At 39.1% G+C, this 25,519-nt stretch overlaps 1 protein-coding gene across 1 annotated transcript; it reads right to left on the bottom strand.

Annotated features, from left to right (window-relative positions):
* Positions 1-1,908: 1,908 nt before the first annotated feature.
* On the bottom strand, positions 1,909-25,178 carry LOC111580830 (gamma-aminobutyric acid receptor subunit rho-1-like). The gene is made up of 10 exons (XM_023288743.3): positions 24,964-25,178; positions 18,472-18,522; positions 16,364-16,470; positions 13,912-13,979; positions 13,615-13,838; positions 8,775-8,857; positions 8,354-8,494; positions 8,120-8,272; positions 5,797-5,993; positions 1,909-4,674 (listed from the first exon to the last, which is right to left on the bottom strand). Exons 1-10 carry the CDS (start codon positions 25,065-25,067, stop codon positions 4,384-4,386), a joined length of 1,419 nt encoding a protein of 472 aa, XP_023144511.3. The 5' UTR covers positions 25,068-25,178; the 3' UTR covers positions 1,909-4,383.
* Positions 25,179-25,519: the final 341 nt, after the last annotated feature.

The raw sequence follows: 25,519 nt of genomic DNA, 5'->3' as shown, positions 1-25,519 counted from the left end.
CAATCAAATCAATCAATTTAAATAGACTTTCTTGCTTTAAACAAACAGATTATTACACAAGCTGTTGCTTTTATGACAGTTTGCAGATCTTCTTCATATTTCAGCTGAATGCAGCACATATTTCCAGTACATTGAGAACTTATTAACAACATTGTAGATGTACTTTCACCTATTAACTCGTCAGGTCATCTGAGGTCTGCCTCGGCCCGGTCCGCCTCTCTTTGAGCTGCCAAACACCACCAGTGATCCTTGATAAGCATCATCACAAAGCTGGTTACCAAATGACTCAGATAACTCTGGGTACAACAATCCAGCTGTGAGTCAACTCACATGAAAGAAACTTGAGTTCTTAAATCCAGGCGCATGCACAGTGGTGATGAAATGAGCGGAGTCCTTAATGTGGCAGCAGATGTACTGTCTGGGAGGTGAAATGAGGCCACTGCAGCAGCAAAAAGTGATGTTTAACGATATCATTAACTTGAGACTTTAGCTTTATGTAGTGCAATAATTGTATTCTGAATTTGTGCTGTTAGATAAACTTTTTAACGACACATTTAAAACTTAATGAGAAGCTGTAGAAGCCGTCCTGCTATCCAAATAGTGAAGCTGTTGGAAGAATGAAGTATGTAAAAACACTGACATCGAAGCAAATAGAGGTTTCTTTCAAAAAAACTACAATTTAAAGTATAGCTTGCATTCTTTACAACACCTATGGCTTCCGACATGAATCCAAATGTATTATTTCATGGTTCTCCATTCATCCATCCACTGTCTTCTGCTTATCCGGGGTCGGGTCATGGGGGCAGCAAAGGAAGAGGTCATGCCAGACGTCCCTCCCCCCAGCAACACTTCCCAGCTCTTCCTCAGGGATCCCGAGGCATTCCCAGGCCAGATGAGATTTATAATCCCTCCAGCGAGTTCTGGGTCTGCCCCAGGGTCTCCTCCGAGGCGGACGTGTTTGGAAAACCTCCAAAGGAAGCCTCCCCAGAGGCATCGCAATCAGATGGCCAAACCACCTCAACTGGCTTCGCCTTGCAGCTCAGCTCCCTCTTCACCATGACGGTTCGATACAACGCCCACATTACTGCTGACGCTGCACCAATCCGCCTGTCCATCTCATGCTCCTTTTTTCCATCACTCGTGAACAAAATCCCAAGATACTTGAACTCCTTTGCCTGGGGAAGCAACTCCTCCCAACCCGGAGGGAGCAATCCACCAGTGTCCAGCAAAGAGCCATGGCTTCATGGTTCTGATCTCCTAAAATATTAAAGTAAAAAATAACACATTCATATTTTTGACTTGAAAAATGTATTAAAATTCTTGACTTGTGCTGCAGTTGAACCGTTCTGATCGTCTCCATTAAGCTCCAGAGCTGGTAACAATGAAACCTTGGTTTCCATGACGATCTCCCTTTAAAATGAAGGCCAGAGACCCTGAATCAAACCCAGCTATAACACACTAAGCTCCCTTTGTGATATGGTCTACAAAACAATGGGTCACTCATCCATTTAAAACTTGCAGCGCCCATCTTTTCCATCACAGCTAAATCTTAACAGATGAAGACCAAACCCAAATCATTAATCCCATTTTTATCAGATGACAGTGGATGCTGGAGTTTGTTTACAATGACATGTCAGATTTTGCTAAGCCCTCAGTTTTGCCTACTATGTCTGTCAGTTTGGCTTTGTCTAAAATTTGCCATAAGCTACAGCAGATGTTACAGCAGAATTACATAAGATGAAAGCAACAGAAGGACGAATTTCAAAAGCAACCTCTGAAAATTTTTGGATTCTGATCTTTACAGCATCTTTATCTTTCATCTATCATTAAAAAAAAGACCTTGTTGGACTCAAATATGTCTCATGTTCCACTAACCCTCACCCATTTCCCGAAGCAAGTCAACAGAGCTGCTGTAAGAAAACCATTTTAATCACAAAGTCTGTACACTGACTTACCACGCAGTCAGCAGCCATCATTCATTATGCCACTATGCACATGAGGAGAGATAAAAGAAATGGACATGTGAAGTAGAAAAAACTCCAATTCTTTCTTAGATGTACGCTAAAGTTGGTGACAGCTACTAAATTGGAAGTTCAAATGTATGAAGGATCAGATCAAATGACCAGACAAAGACAAAAAAACTAAAAATAAAACTGAAGACCTGATTTAAGAATGAAAAATAAAAATAAGCAAAAAAAAAATTCAACAAATGTAAATGTAAAGTGTAAAATTATTTTAGTGTATTTATTACTGTGCAGATGGAACCACAATGATGTTGTGTCACAATGCAATGACTGGACCACACACACACACACACAAAAAAACAACCTTTTATCAAAAACCCCGATGCTCTCTGTCAAATTAAGAGTCATACAAAACACAACACATGGAGTGAAAAAACATGCAGAGACAGAAATGTTTTTCGCTACACATCAGAACGTGATTAAAACTCTTGAATTGTGATTTGACACTTCAGAAAAACATGCAGTTTTGTACAGAGGACAAAAAACACATATGTAAATAGATCAATCAATAAATACATAAATAAAAAGAGGCATGATTAAATTATTGTCTTGAATCTGTTTCTACATTTAAATACATGAAATTTTATTGAAGGCATTTCTTCATTTCTACATTTCTGGTTTTCCCAGCTGACAAATCCTGCTTTAGACTGAGGTTAAGAACACCCACCTAATTTGCATATAGATACAGCTTCTCTTCATTGGCTCCCTGTAAAATCCAGGATAGGATTTAAAATCCTGCTTCTCACATAAAACTCTTAATGACCAAGCTTCATCATATCTTAAAGACCTTATTGTACGATATCCTGACAGAGGCTTGTCCCCCCTCCCTATCCCAGCGTTTTTTTCGTTCCTTTCCACCGTCGCTCATAGGGAACACAAAGGCATCTTTTAATTGTTGGGTTTTCTGATTTCTGTTTATAATTTGTAAGGTCTGTACCTCACTATGCTAAGCGCTGTGAGATGACACTGAATTAAATTGAACTGAACACAGAACAAAACAAATGAAGAAATGTAGAAATACAAAAATAAAGAGGAGTTGATGCATTGGAATATCATAATTAAATAACAGCATTAATTTAATATTTCTGCTTTTATTCTTATATTTATACTTAAGACATTGTTTGTCCTCCATATAAAACTGCATGTTTTCTTTCAAAAGGTCCTCACATGATTGTACAGTATTTTTGTCCGTTCAGCTTCTCTGTATGAATCAGTTCACACATAACAAAACATACGCATATTCATGTAGATGAGATCTACTTAGATCTGGTAAAGCAAATGTCTTTGACTGCAGATAGGGTCCTCACTGATTCAAAAAGATACAAATTGATTCAAAAGCCTTGAATGTATCTCACTTTGACTTAGCTACAGTTCATGTGTTGGTCCAAAGAACAAAATGCGACAATGTTCTGCACCTGTCAGTTTGGGTTTACAAAGACACCAAGTGATATGAGTAGGAACTTATAGAGAAAGGAGGACAGTGCTGGTGATGCCATTCTACATTGTGGACTCACAGATGGAATAATGTTTTTTGCATGACTCTTTATCTTCTCCTGTGCTAGAAAGAGCTCAAAAAATGGAAGTAATGCTACTAGAAACAGAAAAATTATGACCTGTTTTCAAGCAGCCACTAAAACTGAACCATCCAAATGGACATGAGGCCACAAAAAAAAATACGTTTACGCTCAACTTATACTGATATGCAGCCTACCATCTCTTTTAAATCCTTAATTAAAGCGTTTGCCAGGCTCTAAAGCATCTCTGCCTGCAGTATCAAGGACCAAGAAGGGACAAGACAAGGATTCTTCCACAATAAAACTGACCTTTTAACATGTGATTATTGTTCTGTGCTACCTCCTGCTTATGGCGTGTTTAACATATTATGTAAAGCGTTTTGGGGTATCTTGAAAATAATAATTGTCTATTTTTGAAGGAAACTTCTGACAATGAGTACATGACAGGGTCAGTTCTATTATAACATATATTTTTCCATGGGATTTATTTAGTCCTGCTAAACTGTTCCCAGGTCCTCCGAGGTTCTGTCCGGTCCAAAATTTTGAACAGTCATAAATGTCAAAGTAGAATGTGTTGTGCGTAGATTTGGTCCATATCAGAACCTCCGTTTTTTTTTTTTTTTTTTGAGAGGGAGTAAAGTCTACCTGAAAGACGTCAATTGCACACAAGTCTGTCTTTCTTTTCCTCTTCTGAATTTGCAAATGCAAAAACCTGAAAATATGATTTCAGTGCACAAGGCTCCACTTCACTACAAGCGTATCAGTTAAGAAGGCAGATTTTTCACACTTCTGCTGGAAGCGTTCAGACCTCTGGTAGCTTCAGGTCTGTTTAAGAGTCATCTGCCTTAGATGGAGTAGATGGACCAGTAGATGATGTTGAAGAGGATGTAAGATCCAGGAAAGACGACCCGGGAGTACTTGTCTATGGCGTGCGTGTCGATCCAGACACTGCTGTAGACGGTGGAGCCGACGTGGCCGGTAATCTGGTCGCTCTCCATCGCCAGCTGCACCAGCATCCTCTCCCGTTTCACCCCGTTCTCCTCACGCATGCCGTAGTTCCCGGTGGTGTTGGCGTCCACCTCGCTGTAGCTGGCTGACATCATGCCGGGATGGTCCACGCCACATGTGCACGGCAGCTACAAGCACAGCGGGAAGACTTAATGATGCTACAAAGCTACACTTTAAAAGAAAATCCTCTGTACTTTCTCCTAAGGGCCATTCCACCTCAATTCACCAAATTTTTTAGGAAGTTCACACCTGACTGTTTCATATTTGTCAGATTTTTTCTCTGTGCATATTAGTAAGTAACATTTTTGGCCCCTCTATTTTTGCATTGTTTTCTTTGCATTAATCTGTGGAGCAACATTTGAAGTGCCAGACCTTGAGAAATAATGTAGCTAGTAAAGATTTTATGGTTAGTGGAATATTGTAGTTAACAAAAACATTTATTTTTTTATTTTTTTGACCAACTTTACACCATCACATAATTGGTTTGTATTCTTCTATCAAAGCAGTTGTACCGTTAAAGACCATATGTGCATATCACTGAGCCTGGTACATTTCAGGACTATAGCTTCGTTATTTCTCAAAGTTATGGTGCTTCAAACATTGATCCACAGATTGGTGCAAAGAAAATGCAAAAATCAACATGACCTCCCCCCTCTTTACAAATTTTTAACTCACAAACTAACATTACCTATGACATCACATTTTATATGTCTGGCATTTGGTGAATTGAGGTGGATTCTTTTGTCATCTTTAATGACATGGCTACCTGTTTTTATGTGATGCACTTAGCAATTAATGAATGAATTATGTTGTAATTAGTATTAGTACGGGCTGCACAGTGGCGTAGTGGTTAGCACTGTTGCCTTGCAAAGAGAAGATCCCTGGTTCGCGTCCTGGCTTTCCCGGGATCTTTCTGCATGGAGTTTGCATGTTCTCCCTGTGCATGCATGGGTTCTCTCCGGGTACTTCGGCTTCCTCCCACAGTCCAAAAATATGCTGAGGTTAACTGATTATTCTAAATTGCCTGTAGGTGTGAGTGCGAGTGTGATTGTTCATCTATATATGTAGTCCTGTGACAGACTGGCGATCTGTCCAGAGTGTCCCGTCTTCACCCTAAGTCAGCTGGGATAGACTCCAGCACCCCCTGCAACCCTAATGAGGACTGAGTGGTGTATAGATAATGGATGGATGGATAGTATTAGTACTATTTACCTTCTGGATTCTAAAAACATGTAGATGTTGGTACTGACCCTCTCTCGCTGTTTCCTCTCCTTGCGTTCCTGCAGAGTTGACAGGTAGTTGACAGCAGCGTACTCTATCACCGACAAGAAAACGAAGACGAAACTGACCCAGAGGTAGATATCCACAGCTTTGATGTACGAGACCCTCGGCATGGAGGCGTTGACTCCAGTGATGATGGTGGACATGGTGAGCACCGTAGTTATACCTGAAATAGGACAACAAGTTCACGTTAAAGATGTTAAGTCATAGTGACAAACCATAAGTAAGGAGATATGTTGAGAAGGAGCAGCTGCAGACAGAAAAATATAAATTCCTCTGGTCAAGAAGGTGCTTCTTCACCTCATTTGCAGAAGGCCTGGATTTAACAACATTTAAAGTGTAACTAGTTCCCTGTTGCTGCCATTTAAGATTATTTATGTCAAAGTTGTGGGCTGCCAATACTAAAATAAAATCATTTAATGACATGGCAGTTTTATTTTCCATTTTTGTATGCATGACGTACGACAAAAGTAAAGTGACAAATAATTGAATTTTAATTTAAAATAAAGATCCAGGCATACTTTCTTGGATTGACACCAGCTAAAATGCAACTTACCAAACTTTAATAATTTCTTTTCACGTTTTGAGTTTTATTCACCTCAGCTTGTGTGTGTGAATATGAAAAATGGCTGAGTTCAGATACTAAGTACAGGAAGTGAGCTAACAGGAACAGGAAGTACTATTCAGGAAGTGAATTTTCATGTGATGTGGTCAGAGTGAGAATCACAGAACATTAATCCTCCTAATCCTGTGCCTTAAAGTCCACAAACTGGCTTCATTCGTAAGTTGTCAGCTATTTACCGTTGTATTAACTTGATTCTGTTACTGTTTCTTGGAATGAGTACAGTATTTTTTGATGATGGTTAGTTTTTTACCAATGGATGCATCAGTAGTTGATTGTTAACGCACAGGTGTGCATGTAAATGGTAAATTCACTGTTATTTGTTCATATTTAATGTTCCTTGGTACAGCTTTAAATATCTAAGATGTTATACTCTCAATTCCCCACACGATTGCAGTTTTACAAAAAATAACTATTTTCCTGATTAAATTCTACCAAACACAACCACAAGTCTATTCCTTGGAGGATTCGATGCACAGGGATATAGTATTAAGATAGGTACAGCTGAAAAATGTGTTGCCTGCAACAACTTTTAGAGAGGACAGCATACTATTATTTATTAGCCAAGAGGAGTAAGTTGATGACTGGGCGCCTGCACTTGGCCAAAGAGCCTTTGCGAGGGAAGATGCTCCACTCTGTGACGCTCAACCTTTACTATTAGAGGTAGTTCATGAAAACTATGGTTTGTCAAGCCTATCTTTTTTTTCAGAGTATCAGACTTAATCAAAATTTAAGAGAATATAACAGCCAGGTCAAACTTAATATTGATGGATGCTCCCTATAAACCCCCAAAGCCACTGCTCTAGATTACACACTGTCTGATTAAATCATTCTTCTAATTACACCCACAACTCTTTGGTATGTCACAAACTGCTTTTCTTTAACAGTGTTTTGGTGTCAGATTGTAAACAAATGATTATCTGATTATTGGCACTTATGAATTACTGAAAACATTTGAAATTTTGTTGTCACATGACATGCTGGAGCTGAAGTTGGTTACTGGTTTAGTTCAAAGAAAGATTTTCTTTGATATTGGAGTGTTTTGATGACAGCAGCTCTGCAGATAAAGATGTACCTGAAGCTGCTGAAGGAGTTTTTGTGCCATTAATAATTCAGACCATTTGAAAGCAGAACCAGAGCATGACAATGACAAAGCAATTCAGCATATCAGGACCTTCTGCAGTCAAAATGCATCCAATTAGCATCCCAGAAGGTAGAACTGACAAGGAAATCAATGTAGTTCTTCCAGCTGCCTAAAACCTGCTGCTACAAACACAAAAGCAGTTTTCTCCAACTTATAAAGCAAGGGGACCTCACAATTGTGCATTCTTTTGGAATACAGGGTGCACATTCATGAGGACAGTCCTATTTTAAAATGAAAATGAATTCACAAATCATTTTTAGAATACTTCACAACCTAATACTGTCATAATGGCAACTGAGCTAAATTTTAATGACTTAAATTTTGTCAAACGTGTATAAAAACTTGAAATATACACTCCACTTTAATTAAATATTATTTCATTTTTGTCAGGTGTAAAATTGTAGGAAAATTATAAATGAAATGTAAAACAGTTCAAATCAGCCCAACAGCTAGAACTAAGAACAAAAGCAGCAATCTATCTAACTAAACAGCAGTTAGGTAACAACAACAGGCCAAGCACGCTCACCCAGCGGCACTCTGGCAGGGACGGCCCTGCGGTCGATCCAGAAGGAAACCCAGGACAACATGACCATCAGAGTGGCAGGGAAGTAGGTCTGCAGCAGGAAGAAGAAGATGTGACGCCGCAGAGTGAAGTTGATGTACAGACGGTTGTACCAGCCTGGAGGAGAGATGAAGATGAAGATAATGCTGTAACACTGCAGACTAAAAATTCGAAAGCAGCTCTGCACCTTGTCAGTACCTGTGCTGCTGTAGAAGGCCAGCCTGGTGGTCGTGTGGAACTCCTGGATGAGAAACTGGGAGAGAGAAATTCTCTCATCTGTGTTCAGTGACCTGTTCCCTTCCTTCCAGTAGAGCATCAGGTCGTCATCTGTATACGCATCTGGAGAGACAGAAAGCTTCACTGTGTATGGCACGAAAATGATAACCAGATATAGACTCCGATCGAAGACACAAGAAGACTAAACTTTACTTTCTTTAATCCAGTTTATTCTTACTGTAAACAGAACAGACTATAGAAAACAGACAGAGAGGTCAATATCTCATAGCTATCACAACATTTTTCATGATCAACACAAGAAATTAGCATAGTGCAGTTGGCTGAAACCCTATAACTGCAGAGACAAGCAAAAACACATTAGGCTTGAACATCAGTCACTTACAGCTCTCAATCTCCAAAGAGCATGTCTGCGTATCGAGAGGGAAATGACTCAGGTCCATGCTACACATGGCTGTGACTGTCACCCTGCAACGACAGCAGAGTTAGCTGTGCAGTGTCACTAAAGAACGTGAAGAGGGGTTACATACACGAACATTTCTAAGTAACTGAATATTCCTTGGAGTACAGTTAAATTCATCATTAAGAAATGGAAAGAATATGGCACAACTGTAAATCTGTCTTGAGAAGGCTGTCCTTAGAAACTGAGTTACTGTGCAAGAAAGAGACTGGTGAGGGAGGCCACCAAGACACCTATGACTTCTTCAAAGGCGCTACAAGCTTCAGTAGCTTAGATGGGAGCTACTGCATAGAATAACTGTTGCCTGGTCTTCATCAGTCAGAAAAAGAAAGCCACTGTTGAAAAAGCTGACATTAAATCTGAACTAGGGTTTGCCAGGACTTATGTGGGAGACTCTGAAGTCAATTGGAGGAAGAGTATTTGGTCTGATGAGACCAGAATCGAGCTTTTTGGCAATCACACTAGACCCTACGTTTGGTGGATAACAAACACTGCACATCATCACACACACAGTGAAGCATGGTGGTGGCAGCATCATAATGCCGGGATACTTCCCAAAAGCAGGTACTGGAAGGCTTGTAAAGGTAGAGGTTAAAAGAAATGTAGCAAAGAATAAGGAATATCGGGAGGACAAACGGATGCAGTCTGCAAGAGAACTACAAGAATGGGAAAAAAATCTACATGTTCAAGGCCGACTGAAATCAATCCAGACAGGGTGCTGTAAATCCAGCTAAAAGTGAATTGACTGAACTTGAAGAGAGTGAACAGTTATGCAATCACCTATTTTTATTTTTGATTAATTAACATTTATTTGTATAAATCTATTTTCAGCTCCACATTAATGAGTCTTGTTTGTAAATTCTTGTCAAAAAAGACAAATCATATTGACTGTGATGAATGTTGACAAGCAATAAAAGGGGAACACTTCCAAGGGGGGGTAAATACTGTTTACTGGCACTGTAGATTGTGACTTCAGGGAAAGAAGTTATTTTATAGCCCAAATATAATGAAGAATGAGGTCGCAGTATAATAATAATAACTTTATTTATATAGCACTTTCAAGTCAAAGTGCTTTACAGGGCATGCAACAGATAAATTACAATAAAATGATAACTGATAAAAACAATGGCTGAGAATGACACAATAACAATGATAAAACCGATAACGACAATATCTAAGAAGACACAGTACCTCACAAGTTATAATTTACATGCAGCAGAGAACAAGTGGGTCTTTAGCTTTGCTTTGAACACCTCTACTGAGCAAGCTTGCCTAATGTCAGACGTTAGAGCGTTCCAAACAGATGGTGCACGGAAATAAAAAGCCCACGCGCTGATTGTCTGCCTTTTTAACTCTAGGGACAGGCAGCAGACCCGTCCCCCAGGAGCACAAGGACCTTGCTGGTTCATATGGGACTACAAGCTCCTTTTAATATGATGGCCCAGTGCCATTTACAGCTTTATATGTTAATAGCAGTATGAGTGTTATTGCTATTCAAACAAAACGTCATATACTAAAAAATATGTTGTGATTCTGGGCGCCCAGATAGCTTAACTGGTTGAGTGGGCGACCTGTGAACAGGGGCTATAGTCCCCGATGCAGTGGCCTCGGTTCAATTCACGATCCCTTTGCTGTAGGTCTCCCCCCGTTCTTCTCCCTACTTTCCTGTCTGCCTGTCTACTAACCTGTCTAATAAAGCCAACAAAAAGTCCAAAAACATATATATATATATATATATATATATATATATATATATATATATATATATATATATATATATATATATATATATATATATATATATATATATAAATAAAATTCATATTTAGCTTAAGCTAAAAAATCATCATTAAACCATCCAGGATAGGTGAAAATCCTCAATTAATTGGGCGCTTTTCTGCTGATGCATTCATTTTAGTTTTGTGCAGAGCAAGTGCTCCACGGCCACACGGTCAGAGCTGTTTCATGAGTAGAACATACCGAATATTTGGCATATTTTTAATACTTTGACGCCCATAACACATGCCTCAGCAGAGCATATTCACAGGCAAATACTGTGTAGGGCAGAGGTTTCATCTGAGATTTGGTTAGAAGCACAGAGATGATAAATGAAAATACATAATCCAGCTCACAGGACAATAGAGGGCTACACATCTGCAGGCAAGGTCACCAGACTGTCAGGCTCACTCGCCAATCTGCCATAGTCTGGAAAATCTCCAAGATTATCCAGGCCATGTGATGAGCATGCATACATGCATATACAGTATATATGCAATCTCATGCATATCTGCATGTATTAGCTATCATCATAAATACAGTATACACCCAGAAGGTAGCAAAGTAGCCAAATTTCTGTAGCTTGTAGGATGAATTCTTTCACCCCATTGCAGGGTGTTTGTGCATCATCACATGCCTCACATGTCGCATAAGTAGCCCTCACCTTCAGCGTTATGATTAAAATGTCTCAGATTAAACACTGAATGCTGGTGAATGGATTTGTAGGTTTGTGGATGTTGATGTCATCATTTCAATTTTGTTTGTGCTCGTCTGTCAGGAAGTCAGTATTATGCTTGAGTGGTCACAACAGGAGGCAGATGGCCAGCTGTTCTTCTCTGCCAACGTGGATTACGGAATCGGTTATCTTGGCTAGGGGCCTCCTATCGCTCACCAAAATTACAAGGTCGTGCTCAGCAGTATTAGTGGTGCTAATTGGGGGAACGTTATCTCCCTCTTGTACCGCGACAGCTGGTGGCGCTTGTCTTGGCAGGATTGCCCATGACAATTACATTCCTGAATACCTACTAACATCATAACCTGCTCCACTGAATAAGTAGCACACGTACGGGTTTTGCCTAGTGCTAAAGAAAATGGGGGACTTTATTCGAAGGAATTTTATGAAGCTGTAGTGCTCATTACACAAACAACCAAGACTTCAGGACAATACGCTGATGACTCAAAGCATTGCGGCCCCCTGTCCAATATGCTGCTGGTCCTTAATGTGCTGCAAAACAGCTCTGATTTAGGTCTTGAAATTGTCATTCATGTCTTTACACCTACCTATTCCAACACACTGAGTACAAAAATAGTCTGTTTACTCACCCTGACATGCTTGGTTGATAGAAAGATGAGATAATCACCATTAGTCCTTTCAACTGTGAGCGGTAATGTTTTGGCTCATTGATGACTTGTCAGCAGAGTGCTTGACAGTGTTTTAATGAGGTGCAATGTTTAATTTTTAGATATTCGAGAATCCAAATCCTAACACTGAGTATGCTGCTGTGGAGCACAAAGGATTATCCCCCATTATTCTGTCCGTTCAGGTAAAGTCAAGCCAAAGTCTTCCAATGTCACAGTCCAGAGGTGTGTTTTTCACCAGAAATCTGATTTCTTTAAGTCTCTTACATGTCGTTGATTAAACCTCTAAAAACTCATATCTGTGTATCAAAACTACATATTTAGAAGTAAGTTCTTTGATTAAAAGAAAAAAATCCCTACCTGCCTTTCAAATGGATTAGATGTAGCCCTACATTGTGGCTTCCTCTAAAAGTCATGCCTTCCACTTACTGCAGTTCGAGCACACCAGCTCACTTTCAACTCTGCTGAAGCACTGTATAACTACTCTATACTACATAATGGCAAGTTGTGACATTGGAATAATTCAGCAATACTTGTTCAACATGTTCAACTGATTCTTAAGAAGAATTACAATATGAAAAGACCCACACTGCAAATTGACAGTTGGTTCCTTAAGTTTGCTACATTTGGAAGTCTGAATCTGTGTCTCAGCGGCTGTCATCAGTACACTACAGCTTCAAGGTGGAAATGTTCAGTCAAGCTACTGACGGCTTATTTTGGCCATGATAGCATATAAAAAACACCGGATATTTACTGGTAGGTATCTTCAATGACAAACAACAAAAGGCAGAATCGACTTTCATCAGTTAATTTTAGATTTGTCCCTTGATGACAACTCCCAACTTTTGTGTGTTGACAAGTGTTACAGGCTAATTATAGGATGAGCTTGTACTCTTTGCTGCACTGTAAACAAAACCTTTTTTTTTTTTTAAACATAATGTGATTCAGTGCTGTTAGCTGGATAGCTCAGTGATTAACACCCCAGACTTTGGGAGATTGGTGGCTCAAATCCCACTCAGGGCACAGTTGTCAACTGAGGACTCTTGGGCAAGGTCCCGCCTACCTATGTCGTGTTGCATCTACTCTAAAATGTACATTGCTCTGGATAAAAGCGTATGCTAATTTACACTGTATTGTAATTGCATCTAAATGCTGGGTGGGTACATGTGGATTGTTTGGGAAATTATACTAAGGAGAGCAGCAAGACTAAACCAAAAAAGCTGTGCACAATGAAACCAAAATTCAGATAACTCACACCAAAATGTTCCATAAAACTGAAGAGAACCACAGAGCTGCTGATAATTCACTCCAAGTTCTTACTTATGGGGCAATTGTTGGGTTTCTCTCCATGTGTTTCAGCTTAGTTATGTGTTATTACTGTTTCATGATGAGTTGCAGTTACTCCAGTTACAGTGTAGGTTGCCAGGTTGGGTCAGTTAACACAGGAATTCATTTTAACATTGTGTAGAGTCTATACAACATGAAAAATCATGTCTATATGATGGTACCAAACCATCTAATGTACTGTGACCACAAGGTCGTAACTACCCACAATCACTGCTGCTGTACAAAATAGTTCCAGGAATAATATTTCCAAGTAACTCTTTGAAATAAATTAAGAAAGAAGTACCTGAGGCTGTAGAGGACTTTGCCATCGGGGTAAACTCGCAGCATGACATTGTCAGTGGTCGTGTCGTGTGTGAAGGACTTCTTTGAGTGGACAAAAAACATGTCGGGTACCCAGATTTTCTTCACTATGCGGCCGTCAAAAGTCATACTGTGATTGGTGTTGCTTCTGAAGGCTAGACGCTCATCTTTCCAGTAGTGCCTTAGATACAGGGTCATTGTAAAGTCCTTCAACAAGAAAATATACAAATGTTTCTGTACTGTCAGTTATCATAAATGTCTTAGACTTTACAATACATACCATGTCAACCTCGGAAATTGCATCCAGACTTTCAACCTGAACATCCACTCCAACTGGGACTGCAGGCCCTAGAAGAAGATGTAGCAGGTTCTAAAGATGCATTAATGTGTCTTTTACTGTAGTGCCATCATGAGTGTTACCTGAATATACAGCAGTGGACAGTAACAGTGCAGATGTACAACAGGTGCCGCATTCGGAGCTGTCAGGATTATCTGTCTTTATTTGGAGGTCGTGACTCCTTTTTATGCCAAGTGTTTTGCTTCAAATAGTGACTTCTGCCCTCCAAATCCACATAAAAGCAGTTGTGTGCAGATTTTCGGAGCACAAAGCCAGCGGAGTGAGTACACTAATCCTGATTGATATTTTGCTGATGACTATTTTTCCTCATCGTACTTGTCTTCAATGTGGCTTCAGATACTCTACATTTGTGAAATTGAAAAAGAAAAGTCATGAAGCACGTGGAAAACAGCGTGTAGAATTGTGGCTATAGTGGTTCCAGCTGAAGGTGTTCTCATAATCTGACATCATTATCTGAGTAATAACATCCGAGCTTAAAATTCTATTTGTGCTGCTATCTAGTGTGCTTCACACCCAGCTGTGTCGATGACTGATGTTCCTCTCAGGAATACGACCAGTCATTTGTTAACATGGTTAAAAGTAACATACAATTGTATTCAACTGATAAAGACTTCCTGCAGTGGTGTCAATTATGACTCTTATGAACTTGGCAAAACTTCAACCATACAAGTATCCATTTTCAGCATTCCCATTGCACAGAAGACACAGACCTAGTTGTTGTTTCTGGCCACCTGATGATATATACACAAAATATTTATTTGTTACTCATCTTGACTTCAGCACATAAGTTTCTGATAAAAAAAATGTACCAGTCTTATACTGACTTTTGTTCTTGGCCTTTGGCTTTAAGTGAGGTTTTAGTAAAGGAAGTGAGTCATATAATTTCAGTGCCGAAGGAGAAACACAATGATGTGCATACATTTATGTAAACACAGAAAGTTATATATAACTGTCTCTGTGCATCAAATAAAAAAAAAGGTGTTTTTATGGGTTGCAGAGGACCCAAAAGGTACAGCTCCCACATCAACGTTGTGCCAGCCATCGTTACAAAGAAGCTGATTGGTTAATTCAGCATCCTGGTTCAAAACCAAACACTGGAGCTACATTAAGCAGCAACTTCAACAGCTTGTGTCTGAAGCCAATGTGAAGTACTTTAACATACAATGCTGTTTAGATTTGGGTCTCGAATAAGTGTGATGTTTGGCATTTTGGAAATTACGGCTCTGGTAATTGGATTTGAAGGCTTATAGATAGATTTGATGTGTGATGTGTGGCTGTAAACTGACAGTTGGTGACTGACAGTTGGCTCGCCTGCTGCTCTACACTCAACCCCTAAATTCACCCTGATGGGACAATGCGCTTGAATGTGGTTCTGGTCCTCTCAGCACAGTGCAGCCAATGTAGCTAGCATTGGCCCACATGTGGACCAGTCAGTGTTTCCACTGAGCTAGTGTTGTTTAACTCTGAGGATGTGGGACATATTTCCAAAGCATAAGAGAAAACCTCTTATGTTAGGAGTCCTGGCTCCAAACTGAAAAGATGACCATGAGATGCAGTTCTGACACTAAAGCCACCAGCAGCTTTCTACACAGTCTATGAGGTAGATGAATGATAGATTCATTGTCAAAATTTGATCAGCAAAATTCTCAGACAAACACCCTCGCATACATGCAGATGGAGAAGTATGGTCCAGTTTTTACATATAGTTAATCCATTGCCATTTTTTAAAGTAATGAAGTTAAAATAGGAAAGAAATGAAGAAAGAATTTAAGGCAAACTCCATATTTTTGAAGAGCGTTGTTTGAAATATTTGTTGTGTAGACCGTGCACTTACAGCATGCGGTTTACAGCAATGACTAAAATAACTACTCTCATTCATTCAGCTCAATATTTCCTGTTGTATTTAGCAGCAGTAGAGTCTGACCAAAGCCTACAGAGTAAAGGTTTTTCAAGAACTCCACGAGAGTTCGAACTTATAGCGGAAATACAAGTGTGAGAGTTTAAAGACACACTGGCTTTGAGCCCTGCTAATGTGACAGATTAGGATGGGAGTTATTGAACTTCAAGCTACAGACTGTGGCTGCTTGGTAATTAATCATGGGCCCACAGCAGCGTCGCTCAGACATAATCCCACTCTGTTATGTCATCTCCACAAGCCAGCGCTGGACACTCCCACCTCCCATATTTAGATGAGAGTATAGATTGGATGTGTGGATTGGGGTTTAGCGTAAAGTTCAACGGAACATTTGACACATGCTAATGACTTGTCTGGACAGCTAAAGCTTAAGCATCTTTGGATGGAGATCACAGACTACTGACTGAGAGAAAAACGATTGACACTCCTTGTTTAGTTCCAAAAGATGGACCTCCTTACCTCCAAAACCTGGTCGCATTGTGAAGTCATGTTCATCTAGCTTCAGCAGGGTGTCTGATTTTGTACCCCAGGCTTTAGTCACGTCTGGACTCCTCTTGAAAATGGGGCTGATGGAAAACAGCAATTGGAGAGTTAATTTGTGAACTTGCACTGTAAAGTTAAGGGCGTCTTAGAAAGATTACATTTTATACAGTTATTTTTCTGAGCCGAATCCGGTCTTTGCAGTGTTGACTACAGTATGTGATGGTCCAATACTATTTCTTCTATCGCTAAATTCGATCCCCTTGATGGTAAAATCACACCAAGTGAAGACAAAGAGTCGAGGTGTCGCACCACATCTGGTGTTCTTTATCCCTGACCAGGTGGTTTCACAATCAGTCTCAGTTAATCTGGGAAGGTACCAAATTATGTTTCCATTTCCATACAAGAAGTTGAAGACTACCTCTGACCTGATCAGTAAAATCAAGTAGTGATTTTTAGCGTTGCTGTAGTGTTTACATCCATTTATATATGAAGACACACTCAGTAACTAATAGATACATCTTGCTAAATGTGGGTATGGTCTTGGTCCTTGAGGTCTTTGTGAAATGAATTATGGAGGTGCTGGAAGTATTGTTTCTGTTGTGATCCACTGCTTAGAGATTAGTACTGACCAATAGCTGACTTAGTATCACTCAGTAAGGGAGGGGGCAAAGGTTTGCTGATAACACCCTGTTGGCCCTCTGCCAGTCCAGCCAGTACATTTTGTATGTAGCCAGTCACATTTAAGTTCTCCCGCAAAAGATTTTAGTCTACATAGGCCTATGTTCATTACGTGTCAGTTAAAATGTATTATTATATGTCCAATGTGTTTATCGGGAATGGTCAAATTTAGCATGATGAAATGCTAAACCAAGATGGTTAACATAGTAAACATGATACCTCCTTAACGTTAGCATTGTAGCAAAGAGAGAATGCCCAGAGCATGGCTGTATACTTCAGGTATGCTTTCCCAAAAACTGCCCTTTTTGTATAGCTTTTGGTGTAGAGGTTTGATTAAATGGTTACATATACATTTGAAGTCCATTCTTTGGCATTGATTTAACCATTAAAACTCATCTCTGTATTGTAAAATTATCTTATTTGAAGTTTTTTGCCATCAAAACATTCCTTTCATGCCTCGAAATGGCTTACATGTAGATTTACACTGCTGCCTTCTTTAGAAGGAGAAAATGGAGAAAATCAGCCATATGTGTTCAAAACAAGAAACCGATTCTGAAGAATAATAATGTTCAACAGGTTTCTTAAGTGTGTGAGGTATGAAGCCCTTCCTGTCTGAATGTGTTTTGAGACTGTCATTGGTACACTTGCGTTTCAAGGCAGACATGTTCATTAGTGGAGGTTTTTTTCTTACTGTTTTCTATCGTACAAAGACACTAAATGGACATTTTAGCAAGGTAAAAAAAAGGTTTTATTTGGAGTGGGTGTTTAATAATGTGATATTGGGATGACTGTAGATGTCTAGGACTACTGTGCGGCTCTTCCCTTCAGGTAATTGTTCTCAGATTGACAAGAAAAATTATTCTATGTTATGTGCTTGATCCAGAATCTGTAGTACTCAAATCTAGTCAGAATTTCTGCTTAACTGCAACTCATTTGTTCTTTTGGTTAAGAAACTGTTGAACTATAACATAAATGGTGTTATTATATCTGCATTTTTCTCATTGGGACAAAAATAGTATATTGTGTATCTAATCTGGTGCTTCACCAAATCACTTGTGGTTAAATGATGGCTTCCATGTTCTGTAGATCTGACTTTACTCCCAGAGGTTTGACTTTGATCATCATAGCTTCTTGGCATGTTACGGAGATTGTGCAGCACTTAGAAATAATCTTACGAACTTCCTAATTCTGAAGGATAAGAATGGATTATATTGGGCTTAGTAAAATACACAGAAGCTCCTCTCTACATACTCCAAACAATAGTGTGATTAATACCTTGACTATGTCCCTCCAGGTCAGGACACGCTACTTTAATCTCCACTATAAGATTCTTTCGTTTTGCCCCTGTTATAGTTCCAAATGGTACTTGACCTAAATTTAAAAAACAAATGAAAAAAACATCATACCTGCCAACTTTGCAACCAGATACTTCTGCTGGAGGCATTTCTCGTTTCGATCTGAAAGGGAAAAAAACATTATGTCACTGATTTAAATGAGCATTATGCAATGCTAGACAGCGCTGAAGCCACGAGGTAATTTGGGTGAATCTTGGAATCAATAAGTAAGTTAAGTAAGAATAACATGTTTGAAAGTAGAACAAAGATTTTAGGAGACAGTGGCATGATGATATCATTCCCATTTGTTACATAAACAGCTAAAAACCACAAGTACTTCTAGTCAGAGAAGGGATATCAAAGAAGATGGAATTCATGAGCCTAGCATTGGAATGAAGAGATGACGACAGTGGGATGGGAGTTTGCACTTTAAACTGAGTAAGCCTTGGGATCATAGTTTTTAAAATACAAACACTAGAAGTATCTCATAAAGATGGCAGACTGTTAATTTTTCCCTTCACTGATTTACCAAAAACTGTGCATAGCAGGGGACTGTATCAAACAAAAGTGGAAGAAAGTTGATTCTAATCAGAAAACTTCAACTACAAGAGGAGTTGAGATTTGAGATTGCAGGAGCTGCTGTTACTGTGGGACAATGGTATTAAACAAACAGAATAATGGACTGTATGTTACAAGGTATTATAACCTGATAATTAATCGCCTTATAGTTACCAAGATCCGATGGTAATAAAAAGTTGGGAAGATTTCAATGCTTTGTTAAGGTTGTCAGAGTCAAAAATGAACATGGAGTTCTAAGCTTATCCCTGGAGTCTCCCTTTCCTGATCCCTAAATCATAACCTAGCAATTCACCAAGAGCCAGATCCATTTAGAAGAAAGCTGCCATTAACAGGCATGACTAATAGAGTAACTTAACTATAAAGGCTACTCAGTCAGGTTAACTATTTGAGCAATAGGGAAAGGCATCTTGATGAAGGCAGCCAGAAGTTAGACAAGTTTCCTCGACTCCAGCTTATGCTGTCATTTTGGAATACTGTTGCCCACAAAAACTCAAAAGCATCATTTTATTTTGAAATAATCACCTCAGGGTCTGCATTATGAAGCTGAACATACCCAGCTTAGAGTTTTGTTATTTGGCTTCACAAAGTGTAACAAGAAAAGCCCTCAGAGAGCGCAGTACTCCACCAAGGCTGCTCAGTAGTTGTATCATTTCTGACGGATGAAACCTTTCATAAAAAATGACCTTGCGCTCAGCACAAGCATGTGTTATGCATGTGTACGTTGTGTACAGATACTGAATTGCTTGATCTAAACATGTAGCGGCGAGAATTGATGGGACTTTGAAACACCCCCACAATTTAATCAGTTGTTCTTTGTGTTATTTCCAATGGATAAGTCATGATCAGTACGTCGATTTGTAGTAGGATCCGTGATAGTGACAGTGATAATCAACACAGGTTTTGTAAATCCAGCTACGTTCACATAAAAGAGACGTGTTGGACCCACATGACCGATTGCAAAAATTGCAGGTCTAAAGCTGCATATTTCTCACAAGAAGAACAAAGTATAATCCAAAACAAATGTGAGGAATTAGACAGTATAATATGGACTAAAAGCAATGCGGTTGCAGCAGTAACAACCAGGAAGGACAGAAAGCTGGCGAAAAAATATTTAGGCAGTCAGTGCCAACAAATGATTCTCAACGTATTAAAAATAAACATTTAATTCATGATAAAGTTGTCAAATTACATTTGAGCCCCTGAAAATAGCAACCTGTGTGTAAATATGGTTATATCACTACCTAATTAGTTTTTAATTGGAAAGTTTGCATTTCAATTGCATCTCCGAATTTTTCCGAATGTCCATGCAGGCATTGTGCCAGTATGACCGAACAATGAGGATCTTTATTTATCATTTAATAATTATGCTGTGAATCAACTTATGAATGACAAAATCACTTTTTCCCTCACATTGTCATGCTTTGATGGAAATTCAGGTGCAATGTAAGCAATCTAAAACTCTCACTGTGAGAAAATCCTATGAAAAGAGCAGACTGCATTTAAGATGCAATCATAAATGTCATAAGGACTACATTATTTATAGACCACTTTTTAAGTTCTCCACATCACTCACAGCATACATGAAAGTGCCTGTTACATAAAAATACAAGTAAGCGTGTGACAAGCCTGTAAGCGTGTGACTTTGACTTGCCACATTGGCAACATGCGACAGTATATTCCTCGTATAGATATACGCCAGAGAAGGGATTAGACGATCTGTAGAAATCCTTGTCTTCCTAAGGTACTTTTATTATTTGCACACTGAGCTACACGAGATCTTATAGGAAGGGTGACGCCATTTTCCAAGGAAATTGGTTGTCTTCAACATAACCTGCTCCACTCAGGTGTGCAGCACAAGATACTCCAGTAATGTAACCCCATAAAAAGGGAACCACTGTTGTGATGCTAAGAGTCCTGAGTTAAACCTGAAGTTGCCTCACTAACCCATAATCCTACTTTGTAAGAGATTAAGTTGTGAAATTTAATTCCCCTTGGTCTTTGTTGCTCAGTTTCTTATTTTATTTTTGAACTCTAATCAAACTAAACCATGTTCTTCATTCCAGCTAAAAGAACGGAAGAACTTTTGGCTCATTTTCTGAGATGGGGGTGAGACCTTTAACCGTATTTTATTAGGATAAATTGAAAATGAGAGACAATACCTGATCCAAAATCTGAGTTTCTGAATAGATTCATAGTTTCTACAGTGAACTTATTAGGAACAAAGTGGTCATGATCAGGGTGAACATTTTTCTTTTCATATCATAGTGTCTTTTCTGGAGTTTCACGAGAAATATTAATGTGGGTTTTCCCATTTTGCAGCCTAATGGCAATAAAATTTGCAGTAGTGGGGTTACTACTGCATAGGATGGAACTTATGGAATCACTTAAGCACATAAAAAATAAGGTAACAGCGATGCAGTAATGAAAATGCAGTTCATTATACTGAGCTTAGAAGGTAGAAAGTAAGTTACTTAGTGATCATGCTTTTATACTTTGCAAAAGTGTTGATTTTTATGGGGGGAATTCCATTTCTTGACAAAAACGCAAAGAATAATAATTGTCTATATCAGGGGTGTGAAACATGCGGCCCGCGGGCCAAAAGCAGGCCACCAGAGGGTCCAATCCGGCCTGTGGGACAACTTTGTAAAGTGCAAAAATTACAGAGAAGACATTAACTGCAAACTGTAAATTTGTAAAACTGTAAATTTAAAATAATTTCTAGACCTCGACAAGTTCTTTTGATCTAAAGTAAAATATCATATTGCTCATCGTTCTTTTGTCGTTTTGTGCCTCGTTTTTGTAATATTTTGTCTTGTTCTGGTTGTTTTTTGTCTGACTTTTGTTGTTTGTCTCATGTTTGTGTTGTTTTGTTTCCCATTTTGTGTCGGTTTTTTTGTCTTGCTTGTGTTTTTTTGTCTTATTTTTGTCATTTTGTTTCGTTTTATTCATTGTTTTTGTCTCCTTTTTGTCGTTTTTGTGTCTTTTTTGTCGCGCATGTGTAGTTTGTCCATTTTTTTGTCGCTTTGTGTCTTGTTTTTGTAATATTTTGTCTTATTTTTGTTGTTTTTTTGTCTGTTTTTTTGTCTGACTTTTGCTTGACTATAAAATGTAACCAACCTAAATTAAAGGTTCTCCTTTGTACTACTGTAATCTGAGCCACCGAAAGCTGCATCCGTAAAACAGAAAATGTCATAAAGTCAGCGAACTGACTCAGTTTGTAATGTGCCAGATTGAATAACTTTTATTTATTTTATTTTATTTTATTTTACAACAATTTGAAACCATCCATCCACTCTCAGAGATGTGACTTCATTTGAATAAATCTCTATTTATTGTATAACCAGTAAAGCTGCTCAAATCTAAAATCTTTTGACAGATGCACAACAGGAAGACAGATAACCTCTGATTCTACCTGTTAAAAGAAGTTAAATATTTTTACATTGACTGGAAGTGGCATTTAATTGCTGGCCTTTTCTTCTGCTCTGCTAACCTTTCCCAAAGCCACAACAATAGCAATAATAATAATAATTCAGGAAGACCATTAACACAGTCAGATTACAGGTTACGTAATCAGAGTAAGTGATTTTGCGATGCAGGCACGTCACCTTTCGTCGTTATCGGCTAAAAACAGAGCTTTGATTAGCACGTGGGCTCGCTGCTGTCCTGGTTTCACACGAACGCAGCAAAGAAAAGACTCCGACAAGTCGCAGGTCAAGGCTGTGCTGGTGCTACGGTGGTCTCCAAACACTCTGGTGTTTTGGCATGTCCCTCACTGCTCTATTTTCATGCAAAAACGTGGTTTGATCTAAAAAAAATACAGTTGTTGGTCATATTTGTTAAACTAACATCTCCTCATTCTCTCTGGTTGAAAAATCCTATGAAAAAAATCTATAAAGATGCAAATATTGTTTACTTCAAAACTTCAATTGCTCAGTCTGTATAGTAATATCAGATCCATGACTCGTTGCAGTCTCACCTTGTATAAAATTATGTCTTTCTCATTATCTTAATTGTGCCTATAATTTGGTCCTCAATATGCAACTTAAGACTTGTTAAAAAACAATGAATTGGACAGACTTTGTTGTGTTTTTTGCTCTATTTTTTTCCATTGCCAAGCTAATGTTGCTGCTTCTGCCCATAGCTTTTTTTAGGGGTGATTGAGTTAACTGGAAAAGGTGGCGTTAGATGACCTTTCAACTTGCAGGACTCAAGTTTTTTTTCTTTAGAATGTGGTTCAGTTTTGAGCCTCACCACTTCCAAATGTAGTCCTTCTGATCTGATTTCTAGATACAAATAGCACATTTATACCGGGTGTAAATGCAATAATGTCTCCCACCATTCTCAGAGTTTCACACTCCCACATCACATTTGTATAAGCTGCAAACTGAATGGCAATTCTCATCTTTCTCCCTTCAACAGATGAAACTCTGCACATACATTATTCTGCACTGTGAAGCCCAACCATCTAAATCAAGGAAAAATTAGAAAGGCATTCGGAGAGTGCAGTCAAATCCAAAAGTGATTCTTAACTGCCCCGAAATGTAATGAGTTCTTCTTTTGTCCTTGCTCCACCTCTTCACAAAGTTTCATGAAATCCGGCCTGGTAGTTTTCGCATAATCTCTCTGACAGACGAACAAACAGACAAATAGTCCTGAATATATCCATCTGCTTCAGCTTCGCCTTGGTGGAGGAAGAAGAAAAAAGCATTTATAGTTAAAGGAGGGCTTGCATCATTTTATTAAAATATAATACTATTAGTTTTTTATATATAGATTCAGCTTGCTTGAATAAAACAATGTCTGCAAATAAATTTCCCCCGAGTGCCGAATAGGTTAATCCAGCTCTCCTGTGCATGTCATAAAATTCTGTTGCTGAAAATGTCTGTGGGTTCTGGCTTTAATAGCAGATATAGACAATCCTGTTGTCATTATTTGCGGAAAGAAGCTTTATGGGGCCACTATCAAACCGATGCAATCCCTAAATCAGAATAAATAAGATTACATCATCATGACAGAAGCCAGAGCGATAAAAGAGGGAAAATCCTTTCGCTGCCAAGTTACAACCAAATGCATCAGTATTATGTGCTAATTTCATAACTGCACTCCAAAGACTGAATAGAAAAACAAAAAAACAGCCAAACCAATCAAGCAGGACAAATTAGAAAGAAATGAATTATTTCTACACAAAATAATGAATAACTCAACATGTCCAGCTTTTATTTACTTTCCATGGTCTTCATTAGCAAATAGATTGAATGTTATTTTGTGAACAACTATTCCCAGTGTCAAGAGTAAACTTTCTCACTGAGAGAAAACAAGAACACATTTCAAACTGTATTCAGACATTTTGTACAGATATTTAAGGTAGCAACGCAACCACAAGGAAGCATTGAATTTGTTGTTTTCTTGTCGTGACAATAGACCAATATCAGCCTGAACCATGCAGAGGTTTACAGATCAACAGACCACTGTGTGATGGATCCAATAAGCACATCATTGATCAGGTCAGGCCCAAGCAGGACTGGAGTGGTGCACCAAAAAAATTTGATTAGACTCAAGTATATTCATTTTAAAAACAAGTTTAATCCTAGAAGCGATCAGAATCATGAAAAGCTTGAACATCTGGCAACTGAGCAGACTCTGCAGAATCTGCAGATGAAGAGCTCCTGATGTAGTTTAAAGTTCAAGAGCAAGTCTGTGAGTAGAAGTTGAGCTTCAGGAATGAACTGTGAAGCTCTGTGATGCTTTCTTGTAGCTTCTGATTCTTGTTTAAGAGCCTTCTTGAATGGATGTGGACTTCCTTGGATTTGCTGTAGTAATGTGCAACTTACCCTAACCCACGCTGGTTTGCACAGAATTTCTTTGACAGGTGCAGTTAAGCTAAAAAGATTTGGTTCCAAGCTGTTTTTGGATAATTACGCACATTTTACGCATGGCGCAGAAGGGAGACGAGCCTTTTCTCCGTTTCTGTAGCTGTGGACTCACCTGAAGTGTCTGTACGGCTGCAGTATTTGTCCTCTGGGACGCTTCTGCCCGGACACACCGACCATCCAAAGCAGCAGGCTGAGCAGCACAACATCCGTGTGCATGATGCCCAGAGTCCCGGCCCCTCTCCAAGAAAGTCTCAAAACTGCAGGCTGCTCCTGGCTCTTTTTGCGCACAGGTCGCGCATTCCGCACATGCTTCGCGCCGTAAACATAGTGAGAATCTATACATGGATGCCACGGTATTAAAGCTCCCAGAGGAGGGGGAAGCAATTTCGCCTACAAATCCTCCGCGTCAGATGGCTCGGATTTGCGCTCCGTGGAGACTGGAGCGCACAGCACGTTTTTTGTCCTTCTTTTTTTAGTTTAGCCGAGCCCTTTACCTTCACATGCTCAGGTAAAAGCACACAGCTGCGTAGGCCACAGGGGCGCAGAGGACTTTATCTATTTGTGGGACCACTTTTATCATTTACAAGAGAGTGACTGAAGGGAGGAAGGTGTGTCCAACCAGCTGATGGATCATTTTAACCTCGATGGTATAAATTCTGCTAAATTTC

Source organism: Amphiprion ocellaris, chromosome 12, assembly GCF_022539595.1.
Source record: "Amphiprion ocellaris isolate individual 3 ecotype Okinawa chromosome 12, ASM2253959v1, whole genome shotgun sequence".
NCBI classification, from domain to species: domain Eukaryota; kingdom Metazoa; phylum Chordata; class Actinopteri; family Pomacentridae; genus Amphiprion; species Amphiprion ocellaris.
The sequence above is the reverse complement of the archived record's forward strand: the minus strand, read 5'-3'. Positions and strand labels throughout refer to the sequence as shown.